Source organism: Struthio camelus, chromosome 2 (assembly GCF_040807025.1).
Source record: "Struthio camelus isolate bStrCam1 chromosome 2, bStrCam1.hap1, whole genome shotgun sequence".
In the NCBI taxonomy this organism is placed as follows: Eukaryota; Metazoa; Chordata; class Aves; order Struthioniformes; family Struthionidae; genus Struthio; species Struthio camelus.
Window position 1 is genome coordinate 34,651,008 of NC_090943.1, and position 24,195 is coordinate 34,675,202.

At 34.8% G+C, this 24,195-nt stretch overlaps 1 protein-coding gene across 1 annotated transcript in view; it reads right to left on the reverse strand.

Annotated features, from left to right (window-relative positions):
• SNX13 (sorting nexin 13) overlaps nt 1-24,195 on the reverse strand; it is a 79,777-nt gene that overhangs the window by 31,546 nt on the left and 24,036 nt on the right. Inside the window, 11 exon segments of the mRNA XM_068935044.1 lie at nt 537-636; nt 1,798-1,886; nt 2,450-2,588; nt 6,926-7,009; nt 7,417-7,505; nt 8,158-8,259; nt 8,410-8,531; nt 10,980-11,101; nt 11,529-11,618; nt 16,712-16,814; nt 22,040-22,152. Of these exon segments, the coding sequence (XP_068791145.1) occupies nt 537-636; nt 1,798-1,886; nt 2,450-2,588; nt 6,926-7,009; nt 7,417-7,505; nt 8,158-8,259; nt 8,410-8,531; nt 10,980-11,101; nt 11,529-11,618; nt 16,712-16,814; nt 22,040-22,152 (1,153 nt within the window).

The following is a 24,195-nucleotide window of genomic DNA, read 5'->3' on the forward strand; positions in this document are numbered from 1 at the left end:
ACCTGACCTATAATCCATCTATCAATCTGCTGATAATATGATAAACCTAAAATGGTACATAAGATTATTGCTGTATTTTAGGTTCTCAACTAAGGAATCTTTGGTAGCCTTGCAATCTTCAAAACTTAAATCTAACATCTACAGTCTTAGCTTGTACCAGGCTAGCAAAAGTCAGATCAAACAACAATGGTAATTAAGTTTCAGAGTCGTTCCAGTTATGAAATTCTAAGTAATTCTTGAAATGATTCTGTTCTAAATGCAACAAACTTGTTAACTGACAGGCCAAGAAACCCTGCAAGATTAGTTTTACAGAGGAATGAATACTGAAGCAAACTTGCTACAACCTTTCAGAAGTATATGATCTTCTGAACAGCTCAGTGGGCTCATGCAAAAAAGTATTGGTTCCGCCTGGCAAGGAGCTTATATATATTTAGCTCTCGACAGATACTTATATTTAGCAATTTGAAGTATACAGTCCTGTGGGTTATCTTATGCTTTATGAAAACAAACAACAAATTAGGTAAAGTAACACGTACCCATAAAAAATTGTAGTGCAACATTGTCTACCAGAATATGGTCCAGAGGGACTGTGCAAAGTTTTCCAAAGTTTGCTGCCAGTTTCACAGTATCTATTTCCTGTAAAATAGTGTGTTCATAGGGTATTTTAAGTTAGCTTTTAAAAATTTTGCTTACCGCAAGGCAGTCATGAGAAAAAAAATTCACATTATTGATAAGAAAAGCAGCTTAACTACTTTCACAATCACAAATAAGTGAAAACCAAGACTGTAAAGTTATCTTCTCATAACTACATCTTCAGTATGGATTACCTCTGCTATCTGGAAAGCTGACTTTTAACACTGCCTTTCTTGCAGTTATATACATGTCAAATTAAACACAAATCTCTCACCAACCGTGAGAGAAGCACGAAAATGCATTAATGAGACGAACTAATTTCAGAATTTGATGGGGTTCAGGTCACCACAACTTAAATTCAGCTCTCTCCAACTTTGTTCTATTAATATGATGTTTCTTGGTATTAGAGTAATGCTGAAGGATCCAGTCACACAACGCTTTAAATACTTTAACAGCCAATATGCACAAGATTATATTATCTCACAGTCACATCCAGGTCAAATTAAGAGAGTCAAGAAACTAAGTAAAGTCAAAAATACTGAATTTTTATGTTTCTCTCTGCCTCCTCCCCAAATAAAACTAATCACAAAAACAAATCACACACACAAGGTTCTTAAATCTAACATCCAATCTGCCTTAGGCTTTTTGTGAAGTAGAGGCAAACGCATTCGACAAAATGCAACACACAGAGATTGCAAGGCAGCGCAAAATACTGTGAATAACCAGTAAGTGGTACCTTTATCAACAAGAAAAAGAGAACTCTGCCAAAAAGTAAACTTGAGGTACGAAAGGTACACACAGTAGTGGCAAAGAAAGAACTGAATCCAGGTGTAAAACACAAAGATACTTCATTCATCAGCTACAGAACATCTCAGTTCAACTCTTATTTTGAAACAGTAAAAACCATTTAAAATGTATTGACATATCTGAATTCCTAAAGCTAGAAATCAAAAGATAAAAATCTCTAGACATATGAACCTTTAGAATATTTTTCCCATAGTAAAACTACAAATACAGAAGAGTAACTTCAATGATATAGCGTACCCAGATAACCTGCATACTTCAAGTCGTGCATTTCAATGCAATAGTTAAAAAGCTAGACTGAGCTACTAAGTCGCTCACAATTTCACTCTTTGACAACCAGAATCATTCTAAAATACTTACTTTTCCTGACTGCAACCTCTGTATTCTTGAATCACATACTTTAACAACATATAACAAACTGTTTATTTGATTTTTTATAGTGTTGATATCTGAAAACAAAAACAAGAGGATTAAAAAGAGATAGGGTAGCAAATAAACTTTGTCCTGCAATACTCTAAGAATGTCAAATGAAAAGTGTAACAGAATGAATAAAATGTGTCAACTTTGAAGTGAAGTTTTTAAGTCTACATACTGTACTGATGAAGTGAACATGAAGAAATATTTTTCTTTCTCGCCTTTTGAATTCAGTCTGTTAACTGACCAGCCCTTAACACAAAGTACTGAAATTCAGAATCATCAGTCAGGCAACTTTCCATTTAGTGGAAGTATAAATTTATCTAGCCAATTAGTCTGTACAAGAAAAATGACAGGTACTAGGGAAGTGCTACACAAAAAAAATAGAGACAGTAAACAAAAAAACCACACACACCACACCTGCCTTTTAAGTACATAAGAAGATCCAAATTTGAACTCTGCATATATAATTTAATTAATAAAATATTTCATACTGTCCTGTATCAAAGAGTTTTTATTTTCTGAGTTGCTGGAACGTTCTTCAGAGATGACGCTGCTAAACCCATTCTATTTTTTTGTAAAATGATGCAGTACTAACCGTCTCCTGCTGTATCTAGAGATCGAAGATATTGCAGTTCTTCGCTTGCTTTATCTTTCACTGCTTCCAACTCACCTATATTGTCACTTAGTTTAATAATATTCATAAAGGCCTCATAGTTACAGTTGGAATCACGAATCTGAAACATACAGACAATTTACTGTGTGAATAATGCAAAACACAGAAAAGCACATAATACTATTTTTCATGAAATGACAGAGCATTGCAAAGTGGCACTTTGAAAATATAGTTCAAAATTTAGCTTTGATATTCACCTTAACATGAAGGATTTGTGCAAGGGTTTAACCTTCCAAATTTTCATTTTTTTAAAATACATCTAAACAAATTAACTTTCCAAGATTTCCCATTCAAAAGAATTAGAGATCGGACCGTGACATCGCTACAGTATTTATCTTGCATGCAAATCCAGATTAAGAGCAGATATTAGTTTTCACTTCAGACATAAAGATTAATAATAATAATGATATATTATAAAAGTTGCTATGGTCCTCATCAATCTTTATAAAAAAACTGTAATGTTCAGCATATTTTACTAGTATGTATATTTATATGAAAATCTCAAGTAAAACTAAAGGCAGTATTTTATTAGATCAGTTGATATAGGAGGAAGAAAACAAATTTTCATGCTGAAATTCAACGTCAAAATTCATTGAAAACATTTACAGAGCAAATGAATTGCCTCAAGAAAGTCGTATTTTGCCTCAAGAAGTCTGTAAAAGAAATCCTGATGCTCCTAAACCTTTCTTTTGCGGCTACTTGTATATTACAAAACTAGATAAACTTTAAAAAAGTGCAAAATTTACAGAAGTCCTAAAGACAAATGAAACAGGACATCTGCCAGCCATACGTATTTGCACCCTCCAGTTCTAAGGGTCAGTGGACTCATACCCTCCCTCAAAGCAGTCCTGGCTGCCAAAATCAAACAGGCTCTTCCCAAGTTACAGTCACCACTCCCACACGATTCTTTCCTGCACTATATATTGGGATCTCAAACCTCAAGTACTTGTTCCCCTGTTCTTCCATGACCATGACCAGTTTTAGGAGATGATTATCTAGATGATAATCTGGAAAAATTGGGTGATTATCCAGAGACCTAACTGCTCTTTCTCAATTCAAAGAATAAAGCTCTTTCAATATCATTATAAATTAATTTTAGTTGGAAGTGAACTCTGGAGGACATTTACTCCAACTTTCTGCTCAAAACAGTGTTAAATTAAAGTCTTCCCGTTAAATAGTGTAGAAACTTGAATCTTGGTAGTCTGGCTAACTTTTTCCAATGTAGAAATAGTAAAGATCAAAAAAAAAATCTCACCTAGAAACTAGACATCGTTATTCTGAAAAATTAAGACTCGTAAGAACTGCTTTCTCTACGAACAAAAGCGCTTAGTTTCTGAACAGCTAGAACTATCAGTCCCACCCGTAAAGCTAACTAATACGTCCCACAATAAAATGTGATTTTCAGTTGCTTGGGATTGAAATTTTACACACTGTGCATTTACCTCAAGTTCTCTTCTTTGTTTTTTAGTTTATGACACTTCAGCCAATACTATTCAGCTATTCCCTATGAAACAAAACTATGGAAAAAGAGCCTGAATTTTCTTTAAACTAAATACTAACAGCCTTTTCTTGCATTATTTTGTCTCAAAGACTTATTCTTGATAAATTCTCACAAATAAGTGGTATTTTTCCTTCCTTATGTACATGAATCTGGACAATGTTTGCATAGTAAATGCTTGCTAAAGCTTGTTCTTGATGTATGCTCTGCACTGAACCTACTTTAGGTCAAAACACCTATAACAGGCTGTGTGAAGTCTCGGAAAACGTACAGAGGAAGGGAAATCTCATCAGAGATCTTCGTCTTCTTGCCGTGCCCATGTAACATAAAGGAAGAAGGCATCCAGCTCAGACAGTCAGGGAAACATGACAGACAAAAATATTGAAACTGGGAGGAGCAAAATGAAGCCTGAAAACTGAAGTCAATCACCCTCTGGGAAGATCTGGGCAAGGCAACAGGAGCCACAGAAAGTGGAGTGGCTGTACAAAAATATTACAAGTTCTTGCAAAGGAGGCTAGGGAAGGCTTGTACAAAGCCCACAAGCACTTAGATGGATGATAAGCATTTAAATAGAAGTATGGAAAGTGATTTGAAATGAAAACTTTAGTGAAGAATGAAATAAAAGTAGGAAAACAAAAGAAAGAAAAAAGAAAACAACAACAAAATTGGGTAAGATAAGGATAAGTTGGAAAGAACTGGGCAAAAGGATCAAGCTTTGCAGAAGAAATGGATCGAGAAAGAGGAAGCATGCACATAGCCAAAACCAATTTTACACTATCGTTGTTTTCAACAAATACTACTACAAAGCTACCTGAAACGCATGTCATCCTCCTTTATGTAGGTCTGTCCAAAACCCATCAAGCTCCTACTGCTACTATCCACCTTCTAGTCAAGTAGGTAAAAACCAGTAAGACCCCTGAAAAGGTTTCAGCTTTGCTAAGGTTCCCTTGCAAGCCTGTGTTCCTTATGTAATGGATTTTTAAGATATAGAATTACTGAAAGAACTAAAACATTCTACAATGTAATCATAACCTAATTAGAAAATTTAGTATCACCTCTGAAACCCTAACTCAGATGCCCTTGTACACACCCTTAAACTATTTCAAGATATGCTATTTTTCCCCAGGATTGTTGTCCCAGCACTGTCACAGAACAAATCTGCTGTAGGGACTCAAAGGGATTTCTGTTAGCGAAAGAGAACATCTTTAAAAGATTGCCTTGCTATTGAGATTGCCGGAAACTGTGTTGTGAATGCAATACGGGGATCACGGGAAGGTTGGCAGCTTTACAGCACGTGTACACAGCTCCAGAGTGGTGAGTCCTGATGCTGCCTTTACCATCCAAAGCAAAACTCACTGCACCCGCATCTTTCATAAATGCTCACTTGCATATGCAAAAACAACACTTGGCCTGTACTGCAGAAGTGCAAAGGTATGAGTTGCAAGCTGAACAGAGAATAGTGCATACTTTTGACCAAGTTTAATGGAAAACCTTCACAGAAATCCATTTAAGAAGTAACAGTAGGAGCTTTAAAAATGTAAAAACGTCTCTCTCTCTCTGTGAAATTCTCAAGTTTTGATGAACTCCTAATTTTATATTTGAGTTTTACGTTTTACTGCAAGGGAATTAATATCAACTACAGCAGGCCTGGAAACATTGAATTAAACTTCCCATTTTCAGGAACTATAGTTTCTGGTTTGAACCTGATTTTACGTCAAAAGGTCCTGTAAGAAACAGAATTTATTTCAGTTTGCTCCACTTCTGACCTTAATTTCTGCAACAATCTTAATTTCACAAGACTTGTATTAAATTTTTGAAAGCATTTATTCTCTCTTATCTCTCTCCCAGCACATTCACCTCCTCATCTCAGGAAGGAATTAAGAAAATTAATATTCAGGAAATCACCATCACAACAAAAAGCTTTATGAAAACTTCAGAATTCTATCTTTGGATGCATCTGGGGGCAGTGCTCAGTAAATACAGAATGAGGCCAAGCTACAAATAAAGAAGATGCGTAGGAGGAAAAGGTAAACAAAAACTCATATGGCTGGGTCCATATGAGTGAGCACTAGTCATTTTTCATTTTAAAGCTAGGTTCCTGTAGAAAAGCAGTGTGCAAACATTTATGTAAAACAGTAGAGGCACAATGCAAACATAAGCATGTATTTTATTTCGTACTTAAGAATTTTTGACTCTGAAATCCCAAAGGGTTTTCAGCATAGTTCTTGAATGTATAATGTTAAGAGAGTGAAATACATGAGGAAAAGTAGAAATAACTTGAATTAGGCTGCTTTTTTTCCTCTCCCTATGACCTAGATGTGATAATAAACTATAATAATAAGTTTTAATTTTCGCTGCAAATCAGACAATAACATAAATTAAAATGTAAATGTTCTATTTATGTTAATTTTACTATATATTATGACTTTAAAGCAGATTTTTTTCCAACTGTATTAGAGAAATATTGAAGTAAAGATTTTGTTTCTTCCCGTTCAATTAAGTTATGAAGAGTTACTACATATATTCCTAAAAAAACAAGATTCCTTCACAGAAGCAGAAAGTCTTATCTGCTATTTTGGAGGCTTTTTAAGCTTTAAAGTACATGGGGGTGAGGGAAGAAGAGCCAAGAAAAACTTCAAGGTTATCACCATACATCTTGAAGAGCTACAGTAGAAGTCAGAGGACTCAACTTTACACTTTCAGTCATTTATTTGCCAAAGCACCACAATACACAGTACAGGTAATACAGATAATATTAAAAAAATTATGAACAGCAGCCATAAGTTTACTATTTCATCAATATTACATTGGTAACATTTCTACTATACATCTACCTGCCATGATTACAGGGAACACAAGTAAAATGAATTCTGGAAATACCAAAACTCTGTAAGTCTTACCATCCATATGACATACTGATTAATATAATCAGGATCACTGAGCTGGTTTATTAATGGAAGAAGAATTCCTCGGGAGAGGATTTCCTGAAAAATAAAATATAGTAGAACTATCATGTCTTTATATATTTATTCACAAAGCTAACAGAACTACAACAATTCAAAAAAATAAAATCACGACACAGAGGCTGAAAAAAATTCTAAATATCTGTAATTACAGATATCATTCAATGGTCACTAACATATTCTCTTCCACTTAACATTAAAAGATGTTAATATCTCAGAAGAAACAAAAGCCACTGAATCATCCTATGCTAACATTGCTAGCACCAGAATAAACTTCAGAGACATCTTACACAAATATTTCTGCACTAACAAATATTTTTCAAGATTACACTGCATTAAAAATAATCTAATATTAAATTAGACCAATTTACGTGAGCATCTCAGATCTAAAAATTTTTTATAGCATGACTTTCAGAGTCTGTATTTACCCTGACAAAGTATCGCATGATCTTGTTCTGGAAGTCTCCAGGAGGTAGCAATATATACAATAAAACCTCACACAGATCCCTTAGGAATCCTAGGGAGGGAGAAAAACAAACAAAAAGCCCCTCAGCACAATTTTATATTACATTATTTCACACCTTACCTGATAACGTAAAATCAACAGATAAATCTCTAAAACGAAATTCAAATAAACAGGAGTATGTATCATATTTCAAGCCTCACAGCTACCCCGTTCACCTTAATATAAGCAGCACTGATATAAAACCCAAATACAAACCAAAGAGGTTGAATTCCAAGAACCAAATACCAACTTATTTTCCTTATTTAACATATACAGTTCTTCTTCTCCTTCAAGTTTTTGCCCTACAAAATAAACCGATTCACTTAATGAAAACTGCTTAATGAAGACTACGGAGTAGTGATAAAGATGACAGATTCACAACAAAAAAAAAAAAAAAAAGAAAGAAAGAATCCACATCCTCCACCAATATGTAGAAGACATATTTCTACCTTAAAATTCTTCTAATGAAAAGAGGAATAGCTACATATGTGTACACCTCGTTATAATATTAATGTGCATAAAGAGGAAATATGTGTATATTATAGATAATCATGCTTTTAAAGTCACCTGCTAAGATTTGAGTACATTCCATTTTAAGACAATTGTTACTATTTTTACTCAGTCTACTATACTAAAATAACCTGAGAAGATAAGATTGAGACACCTTCTTCATCTTTGGGAGAAGTACAGACAAGGTCACGACAGACTTCTTTTTCCATTTCAACTTCAACCTCAAAGAATGTATCTACAAGTTCCTCAGCTTGGTCTATATAAAAGAAAATAAAAACAAAATCCTGTAAGGATCAGAAACTTGGGAGTAAATTTGAATTATAAAATAAAGCTAACTATTTTTCATATAGGTAAGACATCTGCCTACTCAGAGTCAAAGTAAGAAGTTCTAAAGTCATTACATTACCTTTCATCTTATCACCTTTCTCCACTATTCTTTGTTGAGCTTTTCTGAAAACTCGAAGATGAGTGCCAAAGTCATCAACAAGTCGTGTAGTGAAATAAGGCTGCCAGTCTGTTTCCTTTGACCTAGGAGAAAAAGGTGTCCATGAAAATAAATTCTTTTATCCTTAATGCAAAGGACTATTACAAATTTTACTTCTCCTTCCTCCCTACCAAGAACCACAGCAATAGTAAACATGGAGAGATAAAGCAAACAGCCTCTTAATTGCCTACTTACTGAAAATAAAAAAAAACCACTGTAAAATAGCAGTCATATCTATACACTAATATTTATGCTTGAATTACTTTAAAGTCAACGTTAATACTTGGAACAGTGTACTGACTCATGATATTGCCAAATATTTGTGAAAAAATCTGAAATACACTGTCCATAAGCATCTACAACCTAAAACTAAATGACTCTCCAGGTCTTTTCCAGCCATAGCATCTATCATTTGCAGAGGTACATAAAATCATTTTCTTCTAATTTTGCAGTATATACAAGGAAACACACATTTTACTTGAAATTACAAGCAACCTGATATTACAAATAATTGATTCCATGGCTTACGTGAAAGCTAGTTAGTATGAATGTCTAAATTGACAACGCGCATAGAGAAGCATCAGAAAATAGTTGCTGTTGCATAAAAATCATTTCATCAGTGGTCTGAGAAAGATGCAGAGATATTCCTGGGATGTCCACATCTTACCAGTCAAAACAAAAGGTGCTTTTCCCTTAGAGTGTTAGTAAGCTAGGTGTTAAGGATGGCTTTTACTCTGTGCTAAGTATTCCATTATCTGAATCATTTCAGTTCTTACTCTCTCTCAGATACCTGCTTTGTTACACCAGGATCCTTCTACAGCAACTTCTTTTTTTGTGATTAGTGTAACTGATTTCTGCCTCATTCTGTCTCACCTGCTCTTTCCTCCCTCAAAAAGAAAGGATAAGGAACTCTGGAAAAGGGGGAAGCCTAATGCAAATCTACTTGTGGTAAGCAAAAATCAAGTTGCCTTGGAGAGCAGTTAAACAAAACCATCAATAATTAAGATCCGCCATCCACACAGCCAATACATCATGTGTGAACACTAGGTGGCAGGCTTACATAACTCCTGCAAATAAGTAACTCGGGTCGGGGGGGGGAAAAAATAACTCTGCCCTATTCATTGTCTCCCGAAAGCTGCAGGATAAATGAGATTAGAGATTATGGAACTGATTGGAGAATGCTACCGCTATATCAAACTGTAGGCATTATAAACTGGATCAACTGCTTTCAAGAATCACAACCAACTGCAGTAGCCTTGTGAGACTGATCTGATTTCTAGAGGCAGAAAGTACGCAAGAGTGGTTGGTGGTTATTATTGCAGAGCTATAATACTGTAGGGAAAAAAAAGTATATAACAAAGTTGGCTATAACTTGATCTGCTTTGACACAAAAACAACACTTTATGCTGCCTGTCCAATTCAGTAATTTCACAGCACAGACAGAAACGCTGGAGTTGAGCAGCCAGGTCCCTTTCACGCAAGCACAGGATTGTTTTCTGTAATACACTGTCATGCATTTCGTTTAGCCTAGTTTTCAGTATTTCCAACACTCTGTTTCCTAGGATTTCCATTATTTCACAGACAATAGGATTTTAATACCATTGATTTTTCCTAGCGTTAAACCTAGCTGTCCATCTTCGACCCTTCCTGCTGGAAAGGCACACGGGCATGTATTTTCAGGTTAACAGTGGGAAGGGACAACACCTCAAAAACTGCTCAACAGTGTACTACACTGAAGTGACTCACAGCCTCTTCTGAAGACAGAAGAGATCAGTCACCACAGTAAGATGAATACTTGAAATCTTTACTTAACAAATAAGCATTGGGATATAATGACACGGGGCTGACAAATCAGCCACTGTAAAGAAGATACAGAACTTGCTAGACATGGTCCCTGTCTTCCTGCTACTTGATTAACCACCAAAAGAAAGATACAGACAAACAAACTATATGCTTGTCCTGAATCAAATAACCCTATAAATAAATAAATAAATATGATGTACTCTTTCCTTCCCAAGACTGCTATCATCACTGAAAATATTGCAGTGCTATTGCATACAGAAGAGGAAGACCACTTTTAAAAGTTATCTGAACTGATACACATTTAACTGAGGCTTTCAGACTGACGACCTTTGGACTAGCACTGCTGTTTATATGAAAGAGAACTGAATAAAAAAAGGTGACGATCCATGCAATTCAACGCTTAAATTCCAGGAAAATTGCTATTAAGTGAATTTGGACGTTACAAAATTTTGGAAGGACCACTCTGAAAAGACCATGACTAACAACATCATCTCCTTTTATTCCTTATGGGATCAGCAAAAAAATACAGTGCTCTTAGACTATTTATCTTCAAATTTTATATGATCTTTCTGTAAGATACAGTGAACTATGTCAATAGATAATTTTAAATCATTTCTCTGTTACAGTACAATCCAGTTACTTCTCCACTTGCTTAACCAGTGTATTGAAGCAAATACAAATAATCTTACCTGGCAGAAAACTGAACAAGTGCATATTGAAGAGCCTTCCTGATTTCCAGAAGAAAGGATTCATCATCACTTAATGTATAATACCAATACTGGACATAATCTCTCAGGGAAAATTGGATCACCTGAAAATTGAAAAGGGGGGGGAGGGGGAAGATCAACCAATGCATAAAATACTACTTGACAAAATATAAAAGAGCTTTTCTGCCTCAAAATGCAATAGCAGTCTTGCTAAAACGTTCATGTAGTAAATGATACTCTCCTACCCAGCATGAAATAGGAAACGAGACTCTGCAACTCACATACTGAAAACTCTTTTACATATTGGTCTACACGTATTCACCACTGCTCTGCTTTGACACTAACGCACAGAAAACGGACTAAAATTTTCTCGAATATCCTGGTCAATCCTTCAACTTTCTTCACTTCTCACTCTCAACTGTGAGACTATTTCCCAACCTCTAGCTGGCTCAAAATTACTTAGATAATACATGCTATCACCCAATACCTGCAAAAATAAAAATAAATTAAACGGTCCTTGTTAAAACTTACCTGTTGCAAAGGTTCATCAATTATATTTGCACCTGTCAGTCTTCTGTCAATCTTAATAGGTCTGGCTTCACGTTTCATTTCTTCTATGCACTTGAAAGAGATTAGAAAATTTAACTTTGCATGTTTGTGGTACTTGTATATTTCCAGTAAGAAGTTTATACTGCAACATTTTGCTTACGATTTTATTTTATACTGTATATCAGATGCAATATCCATATCGCTCAGTATATAGTTAATAAAGATGAGGAACTAACCTGGAAAACTACTTCTTCCTTGCTGTAAAGAAGGAGGTTTACTAAAATACCAGATCAAAAGACAATAAAACAAAATAGCAGCAAAATGGCACTGGAGGTAAGAGCAGCACAGGATAGTTTGCAAGTTACAATTCCATACTTAATTATGAACTCCCTGTGCTGCCTCTGGCAGGTAATTTTTCATTTTTATCTCAGTTTCTTTATCCATCTCAGGCTATTATATATCACAGTAGAGAAATTACTCTTTGCCACCATCACTGCTTGACAGACAAGTGCTTAAAAAGTACTGGTGGGGAGGGGGCATAAATGAAGTTTATTGCCTAGAAAGACCTGCAACTCAAAGCAGTTAAGTCCAGGAATGACTTCACTAAAGCAAGCCTTTGGTAAGTGACATACTGAAAAGAAACATACTTTATCAGTGCTACTCTGAGCGGACTAAACCGGTTCCTTCTTGCAAACTTAAAAGGAATCTGCAATAAACCCCTTTATCTTTTGAGAAATGAAAGCCCAGTAACCTACACTGTTGTTCAAAGAATTTCAAAGTGTGTTATTCTTTGAAATAGACAGAAAAATTGTAACTATACTGGAAACAAGCAGACCTGCCTGAAACCATAAGGGAAAAATTATAAACTGAATATCAAGTGTTTTGATTCTACTGTTCTAAGTTTTTACCAGCATCTCTCATTTAAATCACTTAACAGTACACCTCAAAACAGGAGTCAAATACTGAAAGACAGAAAACATTTCTCCTTCCACCTAACCAATTCTGTATCACAACACAGGGAGTATTTTCATTGTAGTGTAAAATTACGTATATTTTTAACTTTCAAGACATGGGAATTGTTGAAAGTTAACTTTCTTAGTATGAAAGTTGATCGATACTCCAACAATACTCCAATTATACAGTAATAAATTTGCAAATTTTTTGCCTTGACAGTATCAAATATACCAAGACAATACAGAACGGAATGATCACATGTTTACATTAAACACAGCACAGTTAACCCCTCCCAAGAAAATTGTCAAAAAACTCACCAACCCACTCCTTATGTCTGAAGGCTGCATGCATAAAGCTATATTTGGAAAATGTACTGGGCGGGGGAGGACACAGGGAATTTTTCTAAACTTTGCTGGTAAAAATCTGAATATTCATAAGTTTTTAGGATTCAGGATAGAGTGGACCTCAAGAGGTCATCTTATCCAATCTCCTGCTCAAAGCAGAGCTACCTGTGAGGTCAGACCACACGTGAGAGGTTTATGCATGCGCAGTATAATTTCATTTCATCATTTCTAAAACTTAGAGTAAGTGCTCTTAATTCAACGGAGCTATAACAACTGACAATTCCTTCACTGTAGCTCTCATTTTGCAAGCATTATCAGTTTTAAGTCCACAATTCCACATATAATTTTAGAAGATGGACTTAAAGGAAGCACCTAACTTACACGAAAAAACGGTCCTGTTTAACTGACACTTTATACACAATATTAGTCTGATAAACGCTCCACCAGTGTTAAATCATTAGTCAGGAAAAATGAACACTTTTTTTTTGTTATTGTTAAGTTTGATTCCTACTTACTTCCTTTTAAGCTAGTAGGAATCACTGATTTGAAGAACATGGGGCATATGTGCTCCATTAGGACAAAGCACTGAATACAAGCAAGCCCAGGCTCCATAAGCAAGTACACTTAGTCACAGAAAAGACTTCCGTTTTGATTTGCTGCACAAATAGTTATTCTGAAGTCCTTTGTCAAAACTATTCTAGACAGCTGGCAAACGTGAAGAATGCTTCATTTGGAGTGTGCCACAATTTCCTAAATCATATACTTGCAGGCATAGGCCAGAGAAACTTTCATGACTGGACAGGACATAGAAGATTTTCAAGTCTGCATCCAATCTGTACCATAGCATATGACTCACTGACTCAAAAAGCGGATTCAGAGATTAATAGTCAGGGATCAAACATGCAACTAGGACTTGGAACATTGATCGTTCAAATTTGACAAGGATACAAGAAAGTGCCCCAACTTATCTTACACCGTTTTGTCAATAACGCACCCAGCCTACAGGAACAGAAAAATCTCCTTGCCTTTTGGATGAGACGTATGAGATGACAATTAGGATAACAGCTAGACATTCCACAGTTCTCTTAGATGGCATCTACCATTTTTGTTGCAAATGGCATTTCAATTAACTCTTTGAGAAGGCTCTACCTTTATTCAACATTAATTTAATACAGACCTGCAGGTGATACGTAGCTTACAGAAGCAGTGCGTTACAACATTTAGTATATTTCTGACATGAAAGTTATGGAAAATAGAGACTTTCAAAGGCAAGTCTAATCCTAAGTTTTAAACCTGCCTGCATGCAGGCAAATAAAAAAAAACAGCAGAAAAGTAATTAATCATCCATGAGACTTACATAATCAGATCTCCTTAACGTGAAGGTTTTATCATATATATTCGCTACTATGTATAACAAGCAGCAACTGGACAAATGTATCTGCCTCAAATCTTATATTTTAATTTAAGGTCAGGTGCATTCTTCACATTATTTTCAGCTACATTTTTGGTGCTCTGAGTTATAATCGATTTCTTTAAAATCAAGCATTTGAACATTTAACTTAACCTTAAATATAAACAAACAAAAAAAGACTGTCTTTGAGGAAAAGAGAGCCTCTTATAAAGAATCCACACCATTACATTCTTTTCTGACGCTGTATTTTGAGGAGTAATCTAATGCTGAAGCAAAATGAGTTTGGATTTGGTTCACGGAAGAATCATACCTTACACACTAGCCACTAGAGAGAATGTTCATTGTTCAAGACCACTTAGGGCCGCAACAGTTTTAAAAATGAAAACAATTTCAAGTTAAAACATTACTTCCCAATAAAGACAAATCAGCAGAAATTTAATATCGAAACGGTGAACAGGAACGCCAAGGAAACGCTATACCATTTGGCTTAGCTTAGGGCTCATCTCTTCTATCGCTGTTACTGAAAAGCTCAACTAAACTAGCTAATGCTATTTTAGCGGAGCGGTAAGAAATACAAAATACTACTAGAGAAGACAAAGATTTTAGTTAGAGAAGAACTTCAAACAGCATTTACTAAAAGCTGAAAACAAATACCTTCGTACAACAAAACTTCAGTCCACAGACTAGTCAGGGTAGGTCAGATGAGAAAAATGGCATGTGTGTTAATAATCCACACTCAAATCAGAAGTACAAAGATTGTGAGGATTATGGATAGAAAGACATTTTACCCTATTATAAAGGGACTAGAGCATGCATAAATATGGAGCTTAAAGAAGAAACATAATGTAAAAAAGGTTTTTTAGAGGTGTAGAATAACTTTAAAAGACAGAAAAATTTCTTATAACTCTGCTCTCAGAAAACACGAGAGGCATCAACACTTCGCAATCTACATAACAGAAGGACTGAGGGCTATACGGCAACTTATTCTTTTTAAACTTACACGTCTTTTTCGCTTGTTTGTTTTTCTGATAGTAAGTAAGATCTCCCTAAGAGTGAACTTCATAGGCTTTTGATATGTTAACATTTCTTAAACAGGAAGGAAAGCATATTTCAGGCAATGTGAAAGCAAACGTTAACTATTTGGGGAATCAAGGATTTTAGGCCCCTAAAATGAAAATAGGCCCCCTTTACTGGAAAGAATTATTTATTTGCTGACTTGTCCTTTTGCAGTAGTAGCTACAAAGATTTAAACTTTGTATTTTTCATTTGGACCAGCAAAGACACTCTAAGGTTTAGAATATATTTAAGGCCCAGATTCATCTCCACAGATATAAAGAAGGCTTATATGAAAAGGTAACTTACCAACTGAGCTATGAATCAGTCACAACAAATACTTGTGACTAGAAAAATATACTGCTGAATCCCAAATAAATCTTCCTTCAATGCGCTACTGATAAGAGAGTTGAAACCCCCCTTTCACAGATAACATGCAGTGTGGAGAGCCATGAGATACTTTTGTGACTCCACTGAATACCTGACAGTTAAGGAGGAGAAGGATGTTTCAGTCAACACAGTTTGAGATTAAGTATCATGACAAAACTGGCAATCTTTGGGTGAAACTATTTTTTCTATTCCAAATAGCTCAAACTGATTAGGTCAAGATATATCTAAATTTTTGAACTGCTGAGATGTACAGGGTTCATTAACCAGGAACTCCTAGTAATTCTACCTCTTGGATAGTAAGACTTTATTCTGTGTCAGAGAGATGCAGATTTATCCAGTTAGGAAGCCTGAATTTAGATCCATCAACCAGAATGAATTGTCTCTTAACAATCAAGAAAAAAAAAAAGACAGAATAGAAAAGGGCACCCCGTTGTTCCTCTTCATTTATGTACACCCTTCTGTCATTTCTGCTTGGTCTTAAAGACAGTCAAAGAGAAAGACTTCTACTTCCCTGAAAAGCTCTAAATCTAGGCTTTAGCAACTTTCTTATCATAAAGAATCAAAGCTGGAGAGAATACAGACCCAATGATGTAAGAATTCTAAATAGTGATAATAATCTTGTGAGAACAAGCAAGAAGTAGCTGCCCGCCAAGTAAAACAAAAATAATGCTAAAACAAATAGTCTAGCAAGAAAGCTTAGTAATTTCCTAACAGATATTAACCAGGTATATCTTATTCATTTCTCACAGTACAGCCAGAAATAATAGTGGAAACAAACTTTCTAAAAAGGCTTAAAAAGCTTGTATTTCAAAAAGGAAAAACCTTGCATTCCACTTTCACACATAGTTTTGCAGCTGAGAAAGAAACCTGAGTCAAAACACAAAAGTTGGATCATTTATCTTAGGAAAGTGGTACATTCCAAACTCTTACATAGAAAAGGATTATTAAGGTTATTCTAAGCTTCAAACTTATAAAATTTGATGTAGAAGTTAAGATCAGTAAACTTTTGTTACCTTAGGGATCCCAACAGACATACAAGGAAGAAACGAATGTTCACACTGCTCAAGGTATTTTTCTGAGTTGTTTTTTCCAAATAAAAGAGTAACAACAAAACCCCTAAAAAGGAAAAAGAAAGATTAGCTAAAACAACCAAATCTTTTTTTCTTCCTCTAGAAAATACTTCACACTAAGTTATAAACTGACAATATAGAATGATTCTCACTGCTGATTCTCCAAGAAAGGTGATCTTTCACAGGGTAGCATGCTGCTCAAAAATCACTGACACAACATCAAGTATGAAGTTTCTCAGTCTTATATTAGGATCAGCAACAAATCCTATCCTGACAGAACATCAAGTATGAAGTTTCTCAGTCTTATATTAGGATCAGCAACAAATCCTATCAGACGGAAGATTTACACAGCACAATCTATACTAGAGAGCCTGCTGCATGTTAAGAACTTGAGCTGGGTGCCATCTATCTTTATAAATATTAGTGCAATGAAAAAGTAGTAAATATGTAAGTTAGCCTGGTTGCATTTTTACAAAGATTCGTTTACTTCAGCACTATGAAGAACTAAACTCTTTACAGATGTATTCAGGCCATGACATTGTGGCATAAGACACAGAAGCACAGATAGGAAGCAAATGACATAGTAACACTACTGATTGCATATGCTCAAATGAGAAGTAAAGGTTTTTGACACGGAATTTACAATAATGAGCTGCAAAAGAGAAGGAGGGGCGAGGAGAAGAATTCCTGTCAGGCTGCCTAAGAAAAAGTCTAGAGGACAGCTGAAGTCAAGTACTAGGTTTATTAATTTGGTATATAAGTTTAACTTCATGCTAAACCTTCATTCAACCTAAAAGCTGTGCAGTCTTCTTTTTTTCCCCAGTTACAGTGTAATCAAGGTAGGTAGTCTTTAAAAGTTAAGCATGAAAAACAATGACAAGATTAAGTTAACTGCTCTTCAGACTAGCCTTGGGAAGGCTGAATATGCATAGCTTTTTAAAGACAAATTTCAAAGTATGCAATTGAAAATGACCAACATTAGTGACCACAGGAACTCACAAAGGTGTTCCAGGCTAGAAATGTGCTGAAATGATGTATTTTTTTAAAATATAGAGTACTCCCTGATACATGACATCCTTATTTATACAATTAGAACAGAAATCCTACCAAGGTACCTATATTCACCAGAAATGAGCCATTTGAAGATTTTAATTCCTGAATTAGGAACCATTCTTGTTAGTGCTCCAGAGGCTCAATAACTCAAACGCAGGGAGATGACCATTTATATATAACCACTCCATGACAAAAAAGTTAGACAAAATAATTAGGAGTAACTTCAAATGGAGAAGGAAGAAAATTTCTCTTGATGCATAGATTGCCCCAGAGCTTACAGCACCATCTTTACCTGCCAAATAAGCATACTTTGTACAAATGACTGAAGGAGAACTAAGGAAGGGGGAGGGAGGAAAAAAAAAAAAAAAGCTTTAATTACTCATCTATTCGAACTGCTTCCAGATAGCTTAAAATCCTAACACCAATGGTGCTATTAGTATCAAAACTCAGTTTGAGGGCAAACATTTGCTTAGCTTATTTCTCAACATCAGCTTCACTATGCTAAAAATTAATCATATTTTAAAAAGAAAATCATTTAAAAGAGCTTTTTTTTTTTTAAATACTCTACCACATAGAAACCTCAGTCTGCTTTTTTTAAGAACCAGTTTATCGAAAATGTAATTTTTGCAGAAAAATAGTTTTAATTTCAAACGTACATTAGCAACTTCTAGAAAGCAGTTGTGCCTAGTCTTTTTTATTTAAAGGATAGAAGCGTTGCAAGTAACTAGCTATAGATTATACAGCTGCTTTCTCTTAAATATTATAAGATGATGCATTTGAAGTTAGTAACTCATTCAAAAATATAACTTCCTATAAAGATAGTTCAAATATATGCTCCTCTTCTCAGATGCCTGTAAGAATTTTGGTTTTTAACTAGAAATGCTAGGAGCTTCTGCCTCTATATCTGAAATCAATACATTTTATTCTCTGACTTAAAGTCTTGGATGCATTAGAAAAGTATACATAGCCAAACCATTCAGTACAACTGTTAAGCGCTTGCACTGGAAATTCCTCACTAGCTAATTCATCAAGAACTAGAGGTTATTCAGCCCAGTAAGAGACAAATCATTGTAGACTTTTTCCAAGTGAACAAAATAGAAAAGTCTAGAGATTGTAGGTTATTAAAATTTAGTTTGTAAATTTGTTCCAAAGCTTATTGGAAGACCAGCTTTTCAGAGACAGATTAACAACAGATTAATCAAAAGATTTATCATTTCCCCCTCAAATCTGAAAAGTAACAGCTTCAGCTGAATTCTTTCGGAAGTCACACAGCAGCTTCAGAACCATTCCCGATTCGGTTAGCAATTAGACTCAGCAGTGCAGGCAGCCAGTCACATATATTTTTGGATGTGAATCAATATTCTTAATTATGATTTTTCAGGACAAGAACAAATTCCCTGAAGTCACAAAGTGACTGGTCATGCAAAAAATTTCAATTCTGCCAAATTAAGAAGCCTAAGACTGTTGGCAGAGGCACAGATCACTTTATTTTTTTTTCTTCCTTCAGTGCCCTTGGGATTCAAAGGGGGAAAAAGAGAAAGAGCAAGGAAAGAAACACACATGGTACAAAGAACAGGAGATGGTAAAAGGCAGGCCCAGCACTCTGGTTAATGGGTTTGCACCAATACTTGAAGTAGACACAGAAAGTACTTCATGAAGATTCAAATATTGCAACAGTCTTGGCTACATAGGTTGCATAAGCAATATTAGTCTTTTGCCTCCTGCTTCTGGTAGAAAAAGCTAAATTCCCTAAAGTGACAACTTACCAGATCCCGAACTGAAGAGAGATATACTATAAAACAAAAAAAGCTAAGATCTTTGTAAATTAGTCTTGAGAAGGGGGGGGGGGGGGGCGCGGGGGAAGAGGGTTGATTTAAAACTTTATATACACAAATAGTTTCAATATCCTTCCATGTATACAAATAACAGCAGTACAGTTACAGTAAGTCATCTATGTAAAAGGAAACACACATGAGTACAGCAAAAAGAAATAATTAGCACACAACAAAAGTGGCAGTAGAAACAGGTTATGGTGATACAGCTATGGCATCACTACTGTTTTCATTCACAACTTACTAGCATATATTTTAAATACTTAGGTCAATAGTAAGGGTGCAACCAACTGTAATTCCACATTTGCTCCTGTCTGAACTGTAAAACAGGACAGAAGAGGGACTCCCAGCTAGTGGAAGTCAAGAATCATTGATACAGGCTACCATTTTTAAGTAAGTGTAAAAAATTAGAAAACTGCTTGCTAAATTGGTAAGAACTCAAAATACCTATATAAAATTATAGCTTAAAAATCCATGTCCAAATCCTTGCTCAGGATAAGGGTAAGTGAGGTATTAAGGAAGCTACCATAAACATGAAGTGAAGTGAATTTTTGTTTTCCTAATTTATATAAATGGTGTTGTGAATATATAATTTCTAATCACAGGTGAAGAAGTTACTTTAAAACATTAATATTTGTTTGTCTTGGTAAGAGGAATAGGACTATGTATTTTGCGTAACTTGGTGGAAATTAATTCAAAAAGAATTAAGGAGACAAGAATAATTTTGACATAAACCTATTTGACCTAGTTAGTACTCATGGCTCTGCATAGTGAATATTAAACCTTGAAGTACATGTCACACTTCTCAGAAGATTAACAACATAAAAAAGGGCCAGATCACAGCCTTAGCCAAAAATATTTGTACATCAAACTTAAAAAAAAAGTATTCTACTGCAAGGGCTAAGATTTAATATCTGCCTACATAAGTAAATACATACTAGGCAGATGGATAGAAGTTCTGCTTTAATAGATATACTACCACAAGACGAATTTAGCCTTGAGAAGATCAGTGCACATTGACTACATACAAAAATGAGCCAAAGCAGCAAATGAAACATAGCAAAGAGATATCAGAGCTGGCTTGAGAATGAGCAAGCTGAGGCACCAGGTGAAACAGGCTCACAGTGACAAACTGTAGTTGATTTTAGACATACCCTATGAGAGACTCCTTTGTCTGTTAGCTTTGACAAGCCAAGCAATTGAGATTGAGCATGAAGGAAGGTTAAACATCTAATTATTTATTAAATCTCACATTATTTTTCATACTGCAAATACTGAAGATGTAGTAATACAAAATAGAAAATGGAAGAACTTCTGCCTCAATTCAACAAGACCAAAGTATTTACTTAAAAATTAGTTTTACTCTAACCAAATCCTCATTCTAGTAAACTGACTATTGTGAATTATCAGAAACAGAATTCACAAATTTAATACCCCTAAAATCTGAGCACAGAGCCTCTACATCTACCTACTAAATTCTATTACACACTTAAATATGACATACACCTGTACATTCTGTACTATATCCAATAAGAAGGATAGGATGGTTTTTCAAAGAGAAAAATAAAAACTTTAAACGTAGCCCAAATGTCCACTTAGAAGTCAGACAGGTTTTTGGACAGCCAAGAAACATTACTGCGCTGCAGATATTAGAAGTATGCGTGAGAGGAAACAGCAATATCCCACTGACACGTTTAGACTAACATTAAAAATAAAGTTACACAAGTTATAAGGCAGGCATTATAATACACAGTGTAATAACTGTGCTAAAGACAATTAAAAAAAAAATCACCTGCTTGCTCCCTTCCTGTCTATAGATAAAATAGCTTAAAGTATGAAATGTCTATAGTTGTTGAACTGATTTATCTGCTCAAAATGTAGACCTATATAGACTTATCATTTCCATACACCTAAAAAAAAAAAAAAACACCCATTGTTTTTTCCTCATGAATGAAATGACATCTAAATGTGTATCTTATGTAGGAAAACAAGATTGTGATAAGGAAAAGGACATAATAATTAATAAACAGCTGGGAAAAGAACTGACACAGTAACAGAAAGTAAAAAACAACTGAAGATAACATTGTTATGTGAATATTTCTCTTCTGATCAACACATTACAAATAGCTTCTAATATTTTTTCTAAATCAGAAATGTTTTTTGTTGGCAAAGGTAGTATAAGTAGCACTATTCACCAGAAAATTTATTTTGGTTAAATTTTAGATGTCAAGAAAAAAATTGGATCATAAAGCAGGAGATTCTCAAATATGAAAATATTTGTTACATGGAAGTCACTGAAGATTTTCAGAGTAATTTTTTTGCTAATATGCACATTATGGTTTTACTTTCATAGGAAATTATACAAAACACTAAGTAGTATACTTACCCACCCACAAAGCAGAGGATATAAAATGCAAAGTAAAATATAGCGAAGGGTCCGAAAGTTATTAGAAAGAGTACAACACCAAGACTTCCCCATCCCCATATGGAAAGACTGGTCTGAAAACAAAAAGACATAGAAAAATAATTAATATGATTTTTGTACAATTTAAAATTCTCCAGAGTGGAATTCATAGTTTCCTAAAATCTTGATAGATTTTAAACAGATACGAAACAGAAGTTTTGCTTGATTAAATAAGATTTTTATTAAAAACTGTATTTCTATTAACTAATATGTGGATTACTAGTCCAGTGTAACCAACATTTCAGTATTTTTCTTTCAACTTTTAAGTTACCCATCTCTCACTTCAGATGCAACTATTAGCCTTTAAAATCTCATTCCCTTCTCTTCTCTGTTCTCATTTTTGCACTTCTGTTTCTTGAGATCCCTTTGTTTCTGTGAACTTCTCCACTATTTCCAGGAAAAATGCAGACTTTGAAGTAGAACAGAAAGAGATGAACACAATCATTTTACACAACGAACTGTGTAATAGTCCACAGCCAAGCAATAGCGTTTCTTTATCAGATCAAAGGAATTTCAAGACGAAAAACTGCCCCGGCTCCAGTCAAGTCATGCATTGGTCAACAGGTATGCCAAATATTTGATACAAGCTTACCTTTATTGTTTTCTTAAAATAAAAGAAAGAAGCTTAAGAAATTGCTTAACAAAATTAACAAATTTTACTGCAAAAATCAAGAGTGTTCAAACAATTCTTTAGGATATTTAAATATAATTCCCATTAAAAAACCCTAAATTTACTATCAAAAGAGAACCTGGAAAAACGTTTTTTTCAAGGTAGGCATTATGTTTGTAGGAAACAGATTTTGCTAGTTTGCTCAGCAGGCAGGACTGACATTTAGGTGGCGGGGGGGGGGAAGACCATTTGAAAAAGCACTTTGTGCAGCTGGCGTCAACTTTTAGAGCATCTTATGGATGTCCGTTTGTTTTTTAAGACTGAAAATAAGACTGAAATATTTTAATTCAGTAACTTCCACACACTTACCAAATACTTCTAAAGCCTACAGCTGTAATTTTCATCTCCGCTTCAAGTCACAACGTGATAAATATATACTAAATTGGTTCTCCTTAAGCCTAAGTCTTTCATTCAACTTCAGATTTACTTATAATCATAAATGATACAAGTATGCTATTCCATTATTCTTTTGCACAAGCAGAGCTTTAAAGTTTGTGATTAGTTTATACATATGCTTATGCATATGTTCATGGCAGACATTTCATTCCCACAACAAACAAAATATCTTATGCTTACTGTCATGGGAATTTGTTTGTACACGGTTACAATCAACTTTGTCATGTTTATCAGCAAATGCCCGGTACAAACATTCATCTGACTTCAACTGCATTCACAGCAATAAACAACTTTCAGCGACACTTCCAGAATTTCCTTTATATGTTAATATCCATATCCTTTTCCATCCTTCAGTGATTTCCACTACAAAAAGAGTAGTTTGAATTGTACAATAAAACAGGGAAAGGAGTCCATTTTTACTGGTATAGGAGAACAGAACAAATATTAAAGGCTATTAAAAAATGTGTTTTCGATCACAAATAATATAATGTCATTATTTACTTTTCACGTCTAAGGAGTAAATTAATTCTAGGCTGAGGCCTTACATAATTCAGTAGACAAATCTTCACTGCTGTAGCAGATTCATCAAAAGTATGAAAAAAGAAATGGGATCCAGATTATTGTGCTGATACAGGTTACAGTGCAAACAATATACACATTCAGGGTAATCTAAAAAGCAAGGCCGTGGAGGCTGGACTGAAACAAGCTACAGTAGTTCTGGACTTTCACAATGTTGCAATGCAGTCAACACGGATTATATAAATTTAGTTCAATCTAGTCTATAGTACAATACGGAAAACATGTTTCAGTCAAGTCCTAAAAGTGAGAAAATGATGATGACAAGTATTTATAGGCCACCAAAACTGTTCCAGCTCTAATGTTCTCAACTCTTCTTGTTTACTGTATAGTTTACACCTTTCCTACCAGTGATCAAATGAAACCCTAATGGAAATTCAGACAACCGCTATGTCAACAAGTAACACTAAGGAAGTATTTAAATATATTTGTCTTG